Source organism: Myxocyprinus asiaticus, chromosome 37, assembly GCF_019703515.2.
Source record: "Myxocyprinus asiaticus isolate MX2 ecotype Aquarium Trade chromosome 37, UBuf_Myxa_2, whole genome shotgun sequence".
Lineage (NCBI taxonomy): Eukaryota > Metazoa > Chordata > Actinopteri > Cypriniformes > Catostomidae > Myxocyprinus > Myxocyprinus asiaticus.
In genome coordinates, this window is record NC_059380.1 from 39,486,298 (window position 1) to 39,499,495 (window position 13,198).

At 33.9% G+C, this 13,198-nt stretch overlaps 1 protein-coding gene across 1 annotated transcript in view; it reads right to left on the bottom strand.

Moving 5' to 3' along the window:
• Nucleotides 1–3,231: 3,231 nt before the first annotated feature.
• Nucleotides 3,232–13,198, bottom strand: part of LOC127427861 (tudor domain-containing protein 3-like) — a 32,763-nt gene continuing 22,796 nt past the window's right edge. The window contains exons 11-13 of the mRNA XM_051675725.1: nucleotides 9,744–10,657; nucleotides 4,739–4,864; nucleotides 3,232–4,533 (exon numbers count right to left, since the gene is read on the bottom strand). Coding sequence (XP_051531685.1) covers nucleotides 4,417–4,533; nucleotides 4,739–4,864; nucleotides 9,744–10,657 — 1,157 coding nt within the window. The 3' untranslated portion in view covers nucleotides 3,232–4,416. The remainder of the gene's footprint in view (nucleotides 4,534–4,738; nucleotides 4,865–9,743; nucleotides 10,658–13,198) is intronic.

A 13,198-nucleotide genomic window follows, 5' to 3' on the forward strand; every position in this document is an offset into this window, starting at 1 on the left:
ATTGATCTGTTTCTCACCCACACCTATCATATCTCTTCTAAAGACATGGATTTAACAACTGGAGTCTTATGGATCACTTTTATGCTGCATTTATATGCTTTTTTGAGCTTCAATGTTTTGGTCACCATTCACTTGCATTGTATGGACCTACAGAGCTGAAATATTCTTGTAAAAATTTTCATTTGTGTTCAGCAGAAGAAAGAAAGTCATACACATCTGGGATGGCATGAGGGTGAGTAAATGATGAAAGAATTTTAATTTCTGGGTGAACTATCCCTTTAACATTTGTCAATGCATTAGTCATCATGAATTAACAATAAACTATATTTTAACAGCATTCTATAATCTTGGTTAATGTTAATTAATGTTAATTTTATATAATTGTGTTATGTCTAACAAAAATTTGTTTTTTTTTTGTTATTATTAAAGATTACTCAGTTAAATTTGATGGAACTTTGTTGTGAAATTGAAATACATAAATCTTTAAAAAAAAAATAATAATTCAGTGTATGTTGAAAATTACATTTTGATTAATAATTGCTGTAAAAGAACTGTTCTTTGTTATTTCATGTTAACTAATGTAGTTAATGTTAATGAATACAACCTTGTTAACTTTTTTTTTTAAATAATTTGTCACACCGCAGGACTATTTAAAATAAACAAGTGAAATCAAAATTGATTCAAAATGATTTTTTTTTTTTTTAAGAAATGGTAACTAGTGCCATCATCTAAATAAGCACTTCCTGTTGAACAAAAATGTAAATTATAATCCAAAATCTTGTAAAAAATTGTTTGTCCATATTTGTGTATTAATAAGATTAATGGTGCTCTGCACTCAAAAAATATTTTAGCCAATTTTTCAGATTTACGCATTTCAATTTCATAACAAAATTCCATAAAATTTAATTATGTAATTTTTTAACAAAATTAAAATAATAAAACTTAAAATATTTATGTTTTTATTTTATTTTGTTGATTTCTCAATTTGATGGATTTATATATACAGTATATACGTATATATTTATATATAGATTTTTTTTTTTTAGTATATGTAACTTTGTTTTCAATATTAAGAAAGGTACTGATCATGTTATTATGTGGCTTGGCTTGTGTTCTGTTTTTTTTTTTTTTTTGTATCAATTTCTAAAACTAGGGTTAGCCCTAACCCTGTACATATATAAGAAAAATGCTTCCATGTCCAATTATATTAGCGATGTTTGCTAGTTATTAAGGCCGTGTTCTCTAGGCTAGAGGCCGTCACTCTCCTAACCTAATTTGTCCCGGCTAATCAGTAAAAGTGTAGAAGTACAAGCGCTCCGTCAGGCCGAATCTGAGCACTCAACTTTCAGCTATTCAGAGATGGGCTCTATATCACACACTATGAATTATTTATATATGCAAATGCAGACCTTCAGCATGCAGATCTTCAATATGCATGCGCTAAACCCATCCCCGACCTCACATTTATTTACAAAAACAACATTCTTTATCTATTTCCATCAGACATTATATTCCAGAGTTCTCACATGAATCATATTAAAAGATATGAACCATTTCAGATGTTTTGACTTTGAGCAAGTCTTGGCCCACGGATGAAATGTTGGTCATAATGTTTTTTTTTTTTGTTGTTGTTTTTTGTAATGTGAAAAATGATATCACCTCACTGCCATGATCTCAATTTCAAGCGGATGCTATCGACTTACTCCGTGTTTGCTTGACTAGCTACAGTAAATTAACTTGGAAGGCTGGCACACGAGTGCGATGTTTGCTGATAAGAAAAGACAGAACTCTAGCTTGGGTTTACCAATCAATATTACTAAAAACAGTCTGCAAAAAATGTGCTTTGTTTTTGGGATGTGTTCATTCTGGGCTACTCCTGTGTATGAAATAAAAACACCTCATCAAAATGGGTGTGTGACAGATGGCAGACTGCACCTGGAACATTTAAACCCTACTAAATATTAACCGGTGGCTACTGTTCGGTTTTCGAGTTATCCAAATAGCAGCAAGTCAGACCTAATGTTTGATTAACTATCAGGTGTTCACAGTTTCCAATACTTAATGCTAAAGCGTGTAATATTTTCGATGTGAAAATAAACTGTGGCTCTGTGGTGTTTTAAAAACATTGCTCTGTTTAATAGAGCACAACAGTGTGGATTCTGAAATTAAAAATCCCATTCATTTTCTTCATGGGCGAATTGATTTTTAACAATAACTTATAAACCTTTAAAGACAGACCGACCGTCAGCTCTGAGGTTGTTAATCGATGGTATACGCTTCTGCTGAAGCCATAAGTTTGCATGATTTCAACTTAATAAAAAACAAAAACCACCAATCAAAGAATTGCGGCAAACAAACTGCGCCAAAAGAGCTCTGCAGTGACATGATGTTAATGATGCAATCGATTCGGTCGCCCTAATCTCCCAAATTATCTATTTGTATTTATCTGAAAATATATAGTTTCTCTACTTATAATCAACAACTTTAAATCAATATTGTTAGATTTTTTCATCGTTGTTAATTCAATTACGTCATTTGCAATGCTTCAAGTAACGTCTTGTAACTTTGTCTTTTTGTCCCATTTTCATAAAGGTTTTTTTTTTTTTTTTTAAACAAAGTTTGTAAAGTTGTGATTCACCTCGGAGCTGGATGATTTGGTTTATGGCTTTGAACTCTTTTATGAAGGATTTTTTGAAATCCTAATGGAATAAATAAATGTGAAAAATACTTCCGTAACCAAGCCGGCTGAAAAAGTGGGCAGGCACTGTTGTAGATAGCCCAACATGTCAATTACTGGGTCAACCAATGGCATGAGTTTGGGGCGGGTTTACCTGTTTGGCTGAACAAAAAGTGTTTGAAAAGAGTCATTATTTTAGCAGTTCCATTTGGTGACACAAGTGGTGCCGAAATTGCTCACTGCAGCTTTAAAGTCAACATGAAACACCATTTGCAACCCATTTTACTTCCATAATTAGATATTTCTGAGAAAAAAAAACAAACAAAAAAAAAAAAAATAGGACAAGACTTGATTTTTATCCATAAGGAATTGATTATAACAGGTGGTTAAAAGTAAGAGGGCTTGTTGACATGTTTCAGGGGCAGTGCAAGTTCAAGCTCATTTTGATGAATAATAAGACCACATACGTGTATTAAGTAAATGGGATCAAATCTGACTTTGTTGAATTTAAACAAATTCAACTTATCAATGGCAAAAAGGCAGAAAAGCAGAAATACAAGAGAGTTTGTAATTATTATTATTATTATCCTTTACAAATATTCACCATGTACAGCAGCTGTTTACATTACAAGTTAAACAGAGTCCAGATTTCACAGATGCAACTTGTGCTGCAAGCCCTTACAGATCCATCTCCCATGTGAAGGCAAAGTTCAGTTAGTTTTCAGATATGCTCTTTTATCTCTTAAAGCAGAGATCAGATTATCGTTCCTAGAATTTAAAAACCGTCTTTGAGAACAAATACAAAATTATCAGTTATGGTTCTGTTGTTTCCATTCAACTCGGAGCATATAAAAGCATAGTAATTATGTCGCACAGATATTAAATGAGGCAAGTAGCCACCACAATACCATAAGGTTATTTAAAAAAATGTTGCATCATTATATAGTGTGCACCTTTAGGGTGAATCTCACAAAAAACATGTCCAGGTCACATTTCAGCCCAAAAAAAAAAAATTTATATTTTGCATTAAAAAAAATTGTCTATTTTATGACCATTTTTCATTTAGAAATTATTTTATATGTAAATTTAGCACATTTTCCTTCACAAATTTTAATTACTGTAAATCATCTGGGTGTTGTACCCCACCGTAATTTACATGATACTTAATGGTGATTTTTATTACCATAACAGTAAAAATTATTGTACTGCTCATAATTTTTTGCATTACAGTAATGAGAATTTTTTTTTTAATTTTACATTATGGTAACAAGATCCCAATGGCCTAAAATTAGCTTCATTTTCTTTAGGCCAGATATAATTTCGTATTTCTTTCTTTTGATTTGCAATTGTGCGTTTCACCCCCATTAGCATTTCTACTCCTATATAGTCAGCTGTTAATAATGTTACTTCTGGGAAGTTACAACAAACCAAACATTATTTTGTCCAATTAGAGTCATTTTCAAGTCTCACGATAATAACCTGCAAGGGGGTGGTGGAGAGAACATTGTGTTGCATTTATATTGTTCACAATAGAAAGTATATGATGCTAGAAGGGCTAATTAGCTGAAGACTAACACCCAAATTCAAACCATGATCTAATGCTGAACACTAAAACAAAGAAATACTAGTTGTGTTTTTTTTTTCCAGGAGTACCAATCAAATCAAATGGGAAGGTTGTGAAAATGCATTCACCTACTTGTGTGTATGTGTGTGTGTGTGTGTGTGTGTGTGTGTGTGTGTCAGTCCCTTGCTCTAGGCGGTTGGTAATATTGTTGTGTCGGGCGAGAGCGACGAGGTTGCCCGTCTCCTCCTCTTCGAAATTCTAGCGAATTTTCATAGTAAACATCCTCTTCATCCTGAAGGAAAATTACCAAGAAAGACGTTACAACAAAACAAATTTACTTTCATTTGTATCCAATTACAAGACAGGCCAGTTTTTTTAATACACAGAACAACTCCAAAAGTAAAGTCTGTCAGTAAAGTGGAACTTGTGTGTCATTAATGCAAATGAACACTGCTCACTGAACACATGTAAAGAAGTTTTGGTAATGCACTGCTTACCCACACATCCATGTGCAGAGGTTTGATATTATGAAGTAGCACCTCTTCACAGTTGCCGTAGTCACTGAACACGACCACAGCCGTAGAGCCAGAGGGGTGCACAGCGTCGACTCTCGCCCGATAAAACTACAGCAAATATGTAAGATATTCACAGAGATGGCAAAATATAAATAACCACATTTTCTTTTGTTAATTGTCCTTAGATGCAGTTTGTTCTATATGAAATGCAAAAAATGATAGTTTTTGTAGTAATTAACTTATAGTAGTCTATGGGGCAAGTGTTCCTAAAGGTTTAAGAGTTTAAATGTACAGCTTGTATTTTGTTAAAGCACTTTGTTGTGGTGTTTCTGCAACTTAAAGGAATATTCTGGGTTCAATACAAGTTAAGCTCAAACGACAGCATTTGTGGCATAACACAAAAATTTTATTTGTCTTGCCCCTCCTTTTCTTTAAAAAGCATGGTTTAAATCGGAAGTGCGTCAAAACTAATTAAAAAATGTAACTTACATTTAGGTTATAGCTTCTATATATAAAGTATGCCTAATAATAATAATAATAATAATAATTACATTTTTATTATGATTATTTTCATTATTATTATTTAATTATATTATTGATATATTCTTTATTTTTTCTCACCAGATGAAGCTGAATATGTAGGCTACATAAACTGTGGAATATGTTGTTAACTGTGTTTTCTCCTGGTATTTCGGACATTAATATCTGCTGAAACAGAATTTTCATATAATATAATAAGTATAACAACGTTTTTTTGGAGGTACGAGGTGTGAAGCAATTGTAAAATGTAAAGCACACATTTTGCAGCAAATAAATATATATATATTTTTCTCCCCTTTTCTCCCCAATTTGGAATGCCCAATTCCCAGTGCGCTCCAAGTTCTCGTGGTGGCGTATTGATTCGCCTCAATCCGGATGGTGGAGGATGAATCTCAGCTCCCTCCGCGTCTGAGACCATCAATCCGCGCATCTTATCACATGGCTTGTTGAGCGCGTTACCGTGGAGACATAGTGCTTGTGGTGGCTTCATGCTATTCTCTGCGGCATCCACGCACAACTCATCACATGACCCACTGAGAGAGAGAACCACATTATAACGACCACGAGGAGGTTACCCCATGTGACTCTACCCTCCCTAGCAACCGGGCCAATTTGGTTGCTTAGGAGACCTGACTGGAGTCACTCAGCACACCCTGGATTCCAACTTGCGACTCCAGGCATGGTAGTCAGCATCAAAACTTGCTGAGCTACCCAGGCCCCTTGCAGCAAAAATTAAATACAAATATGAATCTTAAAAGAAATGAAAATAAATACAGCCTACAAACTGAAAACACCGTAAATCTCTATCAGAAAGTTTTGATACACTCGAGGCTTATTTTGTGTTCACATATTTTTGTGGAGGACATAAAGTACATGTGCAGAATTAGTGAAATGCAGTGGAATACATTACAAGATCGAGCCTCTATATATTTCTAGAAGAAAAGTGCATGTTTTTTGTTTGTTCCATGTGCAGGAATATTCTGAATAGATTTACACTCAATGAAGTATTTAAACCTCTATGGAGCATTTAAAGATTTTTGGAATAAAGGATTAACCAGATAATTACCTTAATCGGTAATGTGAATATAAATGTGATCAACTTACAGTCGAGCTCCGCTATAAAATCATCACTTCTCTGGTCAGGAATTCAACAGCGCTCAGGTTGGTTTATAAATCCTTACATGTGACTTTTGTGAAACACTTGGAGTTAATATGATACAGATCAGACAATTCAAACAGACATTTCAAGAAGTGGAAAATATGTATGATAAAGTTAATACTTGAGTTTGGACAAGCTTAGATTTCTAAGACATGCACAATTAACGCAGACTGTCCGCAAACAGAGTCGAGACCGCGACCATCCGATCTGAACATGAAATCACATTGTGCGCATTTTCATTCATAGGTTTACACTGTAGTAATACTCATCATTGCTTTGTAATTTTTTATGTTTATTTAAAATAGCACTTTATACCTGTACTCGTTGGATGATCATTCTTCCGAATATTTTTTCTATTACTCGGATTAATTCGTTATTTGTTTTGAAGTCATTATTCTTGCCTTTCCGGCACAACCCTAACAGTGAGGCACTTACAATGGATGTGAATGGGGCCAATTTTTAAATGTTAAAATACACACTTTTTAAAAGTATAACCACAAGACATAAACAATGTGTGCAAACATGGTTTTAGTGTGATAGCATCACTTACTAACCGCATCTGTGGAAAGTTATTTCTAATTTTACAACTTCGTTACCATGACATGTCAACTAACACTAAAACGACTGTAAAAATGACAATTTGAAGGACTTTACAGCTCAGAAGAAGAATTAATGTAAGTGCTTTTATAAAATTATAATCTGCACACTTCTGCCTTTAAACCCTCCAAAAATTGGCTCCATTGACTTCCAATGTAAGTGCCTCACTGGAACACAGATATTTGCTTTTTTAAAGAAAAGGAGGGACGGGTCAAAATTAATTTGTGTGTTCATCAACATTATATCACAAATGCTGTCGATTGAGCTTAACTTGTACTGAAACCGGAATATTCCTTTAAGGCCCTTTTTTATTCAATCGAAAAGTAAAAAAAAAAAAAATATTTTTGGTTATATGAAGGTCTCATTTAAACTGAATCGGAAACATTTTAACAGGCCTTCGTCATTTATTTCTGGTACTTTTCAAATGTCTTTTATTTATTAGGGCAGTGGTGGCTCAGCGGTTAAGGCTCTGAGTTACTGACCAGAAGGTCAGGGGTTCAAGCCCCCTTGAGCAAGGCCCTTGACCCTATCTGCTCCAGGGGCACCGTATCATGGCTGACCCTGCACTCTGACCCCAGCTTAGCTGGGATATGTGAAAAAAAAGAATTTCACTGTATGTGTGCAAATGTATAATGTGTGACAATAATAAAGGATTTCATCGTCTATATAGATTTGACTGTTTTAGTCTTGCCCAGACTCAGACTTTATTTTAAACTATGAAAATCAATTTTTCAAATATCAATTATTACATGTTTAAAACTATGATGATCTAAACAAAGAGTGTAATAAACACAATTTCAATATTTATTGTGGGAAAATGTGACTGTCCCACACTGTAAAAAAACAAATCCTGTTGTTTTTTTTTTTAATTGGCAGGTGTGGTTGCCAGAATAATTATGTAAAAAATACAGTAAAAATGTAAACAACTTTACAGAAAAACCTGTAAATTTTGTTTAAAACTGTTGTAATTTACGTAACCATGCTGGCACTGTAATTAAATAAATTCTGTTAAATATACAGTAACAATATGTCATAAACTTGATATTAACCTTCAAAAAAGTGCACAAATCTGCTTTTTACTTTGTATTGTTAATCACCATATAAATTACAGAAGGGCACATGATGACATGAAGTTCACCAATAGTGGCTCTTCCAGCAGCAATGACCAATTAACATGTAGAGACAGTGAGTCACTCACACAAACACTAAACATCATCAGGGTAACACATGTGAAATTGAAATAATACAGTAAACATTAACTAAACTACATCGCATATAACACAGAACACCCCAATGTACGTAACTGGTATAAAAAATAAGAAGAAACACAACTATTCCCATAAAATATAATGAAATATGATAGGTCATGCAGGGAATTGTGGGAACGCCTGATTTTTGTTTTTACCGTAATTTTAACAATAATTTACTGTAATAATTTTTTACCATTAATTATACAGGAAAATCATACTTTTTACACAAACTTTTCTTGTAAAAGCTACTGTATTGTCTTTTAAAATATATTAAAAATTTATATTTATTTTTACTGTATATTTTACAGTTAATATTCATTAATCAATTAAAGTTTTATTTCTGTAGCATTTTTACAGTCTTTTACCATACATTTTTTTTGTGGTAAACATTTTTTTTTTTTTTTTTTTTTACAGTGTACAGTTGTGGCGTCATTTCCACAACACCAAACAATTTTGCCCCAAATTAAAAAAAATTCAAAAGTTAGTGTACTTGTTACCCAAGTGGACAAAAGTGTTGAGATGAAATATTAGACAAAAAGAAAAATCATTTTGGCATCATTTCCAATTACGCTGTAATTTTGCCAAATTAAGCAAAAAGTGTACAAATATTATTTGTGTATTTCAGATGCATAAAATGTTAACTACGAAATTAGCTTTAGCAAGACAAAGAATCTGGCCATTTTATTCAAATAATTATAAAAAAAAAAAAAAAAAAAAAATTATATATATTTATATATATATATATATATATATATATATGATTTCCATCAGCATCATTTCTACCATTGTGTTTCTACTAAACATGATACAGAATTAGAAATGTGCTGGAAATGACAATATGGTGGGATAAAAAAAAATCCTGTGATGAAATTTTTTTTATGAGAGTTTACTTTCTAGAAGACCACAGTGCTAAAAACTGAAGTTGAAGAAATACCCATATATTTTCTTTCAAACTACATTTGTGTCATTGGCGCTGTGAAGTTGTCAAATCACTCTTTTAGCATTGGAACTACTTTTCTAGGCAGATGAACTTCTAGTTATGGGTTACCAACATAATTCTTGGGTTTGGATATTTATCTACATAAAACGTATTTTTCTTGTACTGAAAGTTTACTGTATTACAATAAGAAATACCATAATTATTTTTTTAAATCAGCATAAAATAAAGGCAGTACAGCAAATACTACCATGATCTTTACAATTTAGATAATATACCATTATTTTTGCATTACAATAATGAGAATTCAGGGGTTTTCACGAAAATGTTGTCACAATGCAAAAAACATGCTGAATATTATGTGATTTTTATTATTATTATTATTATTTTTTGTGGTGAAATATGTCCTGGACATGTTTTGAAAAATTCACACTATAAGTAGGAATAATGCTACAAAATCCTATAAATTGGGTCTTTATGCATAAAATGCAATCTTCTACTGACCTTATTATCTTCCCAGTAAAGCGCTAGACACTGGTCACCAGCTTTCCAGCTCACATGACTGTTCGTGTCTGCTGGTTCAAATGCTCTTGGGCCTTTGATTGGTCCTGATCGTTTCTTATGGGCGGAGTTATGCATGTTGGTTTGCTTCTGAGGTGCACCTGAAGACTGCAGTTTGATTGGACAGCTCCGTCTGTGTTCTGAGTCACCATTAGGGAGGTGCATGTTTGAAACTATTCCCCCTTTGATTAACTGACCCGCCCCTTCGGCCTGGTCTTGTGCAAAGTCTTTTTTCACAATTGTGCCAGCCATTGCATCTTGGGAATGATCAAAGTGGCCAGAATTGGGTCTTTCTGACTTGCCTTTCCTTTTATTGATGAGTTCGTATCGACCTTTTGAATCTGAACTTGTAACAGAAGAATTTGAGGATTTGGGTCCCAATGGTCCATTTTCCTGGTTCTTCCTAAACGAAGAAGAATTGGATCGCACTAAGCCATCTTGCTCTCTCCAGCTACCATTATGAGTTTCCAGTTGGAAACCCTTTGATCCTCCATGTTCCTTTGAACCCTGATGGAAGTTTCTAGAGAGACATTGATGCTCTGTGGATGGGTTTGAGGAGGAAGAGTTTAAATGTGAGCTTTGACCATCTTGACTGTCATTCTTCCATCGGTCTGACCCTCCTCTTCCTGTTCTCTCTCCGTCTTTCCATTTCTGCGGCACTGAGAGAGCGGAAGACGATGCTGGGTTTGGTTTAGGGAAGTCTCCGTCTTTTTGAAATCGTGGTGGTCTGTCAATTCTCTGTGATCTCCCTTCATTTCGGGGAGGGTGCCTGGTTTGGGGGGCGTCTCTGAAAGATTGATCTGTGTTGGGGAAACTCATAGCTTGATGGTCTAGTTGTGAAGACTGGCTCTTTGAATCTACAGGAGTAATTATAAGATAAACTGTTAGAATTAAGCCTGGGCAATGTATTTAAAATGGAGATGCACTGATGTATCAGCCAAACATCAGTACTGGCAGATAAAAGCAATTTGCAAAGCTTTGCACTGCTAGAATTTCATGAGGTAGAACTACTGTTAAAACTTGAATGCAACTAATTTTATTACTCAGATTAAAGCTCGAAACAATAAGGAATATGATGAGTTTGTTAAAGCTAAAGCGGAGGCTTCTTCAGCTAAAAAGGGACAAGCTTAATTATTCACAATTCCTTATCTTATTAATTTAATGGTAATGATAATTCAATCTTTATATCGGATACCAGTCACTTTGAAACGTAAACATGTAGAGCCAGAAAATAGCTATTATTTCAATTTCTTTCGAAGTTGTGTATTTAATTATCAGTGATGAAACAAGGTTGAATAAAAAAGCAGATCTACCAAACTATCAGCATCGGCATATGTTCTAAATCAGATATCGGTCCACAAAGTTATTTAAATTTCTTTTGAAGCTGTTTAATCAATTATCAACAATGTATGAAAGGTAGCATAAAAAAGCAGATCTACCAAACTATCGGCATCGGCATATGTTCTAAATCAGATATCGGTACACAAAGTTATTTTAATTTCTAAGTTGTTTAAACAATTATCAACAATTTATGAAAGGTGGCATAAAAAAGAAGATCACCAAACTACTGGTATCAGCAGATGTTGTACTAAAAAAAAATCCATTATCGGTATCGACACACAAATTTTGTATTGGTGCATCACAAATATATATTTTTTTAAATCTCTTGAGATTTTACAGCCTTTTGACAATATTCAGTATCTCACTGTTTATGCATTCACTCTGAAATGGCTTTGAAAAATGGGATAAAAATCAATAATTTCAACTAAACAGTGACATTTGTCAAGTACGTTTAAAATGTTTAATGCCAGAAGTAAAACACAGTTAAAATCTAGTTTAAAATAATCAAAGTGTGTTTTCCACAAGGATTTTTATTAAATGAACACAAGGAAGAGTAATATTTATTAACTGCCCTATATTTTTGTTGCTAATATCCTGTTTAACTCGGAAACACCAGCCAAATAAGAAGCACATTAAAACCATATGCATATGCACATTTTTATTTGCCAGGAACATATTCACGAATATCATGAATATTCCTTACATCTCCAAGCACTAGATAAAACCAAAGAAAAGTTTGTTTTTATGCAAAAAAACATGTTAAACAGTCAGTTGCATGTTTTATCTGAAACTGAAGCACCAGCTCATGTATTTTAATAACCTTTTAGAGAGCAGAGTTTTTCAGAAAACTTTATCGGAAATAACAAGAAGTAATAACTAAAAGGTCACTCTTGAATATTGGTATACTCAGTTTTGTCAAGGACTAAATATCAACTAATTAAAATGCAAGACATAATTATGTTGAAGTGCAAAACGACCTGAAACACAAAGCAAGACCCTGAATGTTAACCGCAGAGGAAAAGTGGAAGACAAACACAGTTTTTGCACATATTAGCCCTGTCTGTTTTCTCCTAAAGCCATATGTCAGGCAAAGCTTACCAGCCCAAGAGACTTATCTAAAGCTGACTAATAGAACTGCCTTCATTTGAGACCGGCCATCTGTTTGACTAGAGTTCTGCAGCCCACTGGGACTTCAACATAAGAACAGATTAAAAATCCTGATACAATGTTCCCATTCTAATTATTTATACACATGTACAATTGCACATACTGAAGGGATGCAGTAAAATAGACATTTCATGATACAGTAGTCATTCAGTAAGAGATAAAGTACAGTCAGCCGGTCATTAGCGCAGAATAAACCCAAGGTGATCAGGACTCGGATCATCCTGAAGGGGTTTATTGTGTGATAATGACTGACTGACTGTACATTATCCCGCTTACATACATCCCATGAAATAATAAAATATGAAATGAAATTTTTGTATTTTGTGGAAAGAAAGAGTATGGAGTGATACGAGAGACATTAAACTAGCACTACTATGTCGGAAAAGGTATGTAGATTGCCTGGTACGACTGTCAATTTTACACCAAAGAATGCGATTGACCAATCAGAATCAAGTATTTCAGAGAGCATATATGCTTTAAAGTAGGGCTGTCAATTTAAACAAAACAATGCTGTAAAAATTTTTTACATAATTAATCATGTTTCCGGACAGTAATAATGAAAATTCCTACCATCAAGTACCACCTGTTTTCAGCAAGGGGCAGTAAACGGACAGTCTGTCCGTGCAGACAACAAACCACACCCAGGCTTGCTTGACACTTGCGACAGCACAAGATGAGAACAGGTTCTTGAGTTTAAACACAGCTGGATGGAGTGCAATTCCGGATACAGGGAAGATGTGTTTTTCTCAGTTTTCAGCTATGTTTAACTTGGCACAGTGACATAGAAACCTGAGTATAGATGTGACACAACCAAAGGAAGATGCTCCTAAAACATCTGACTGACGTATATGTACATTGACGCATCCTTAGAAAAGCCCTTATAATAAATC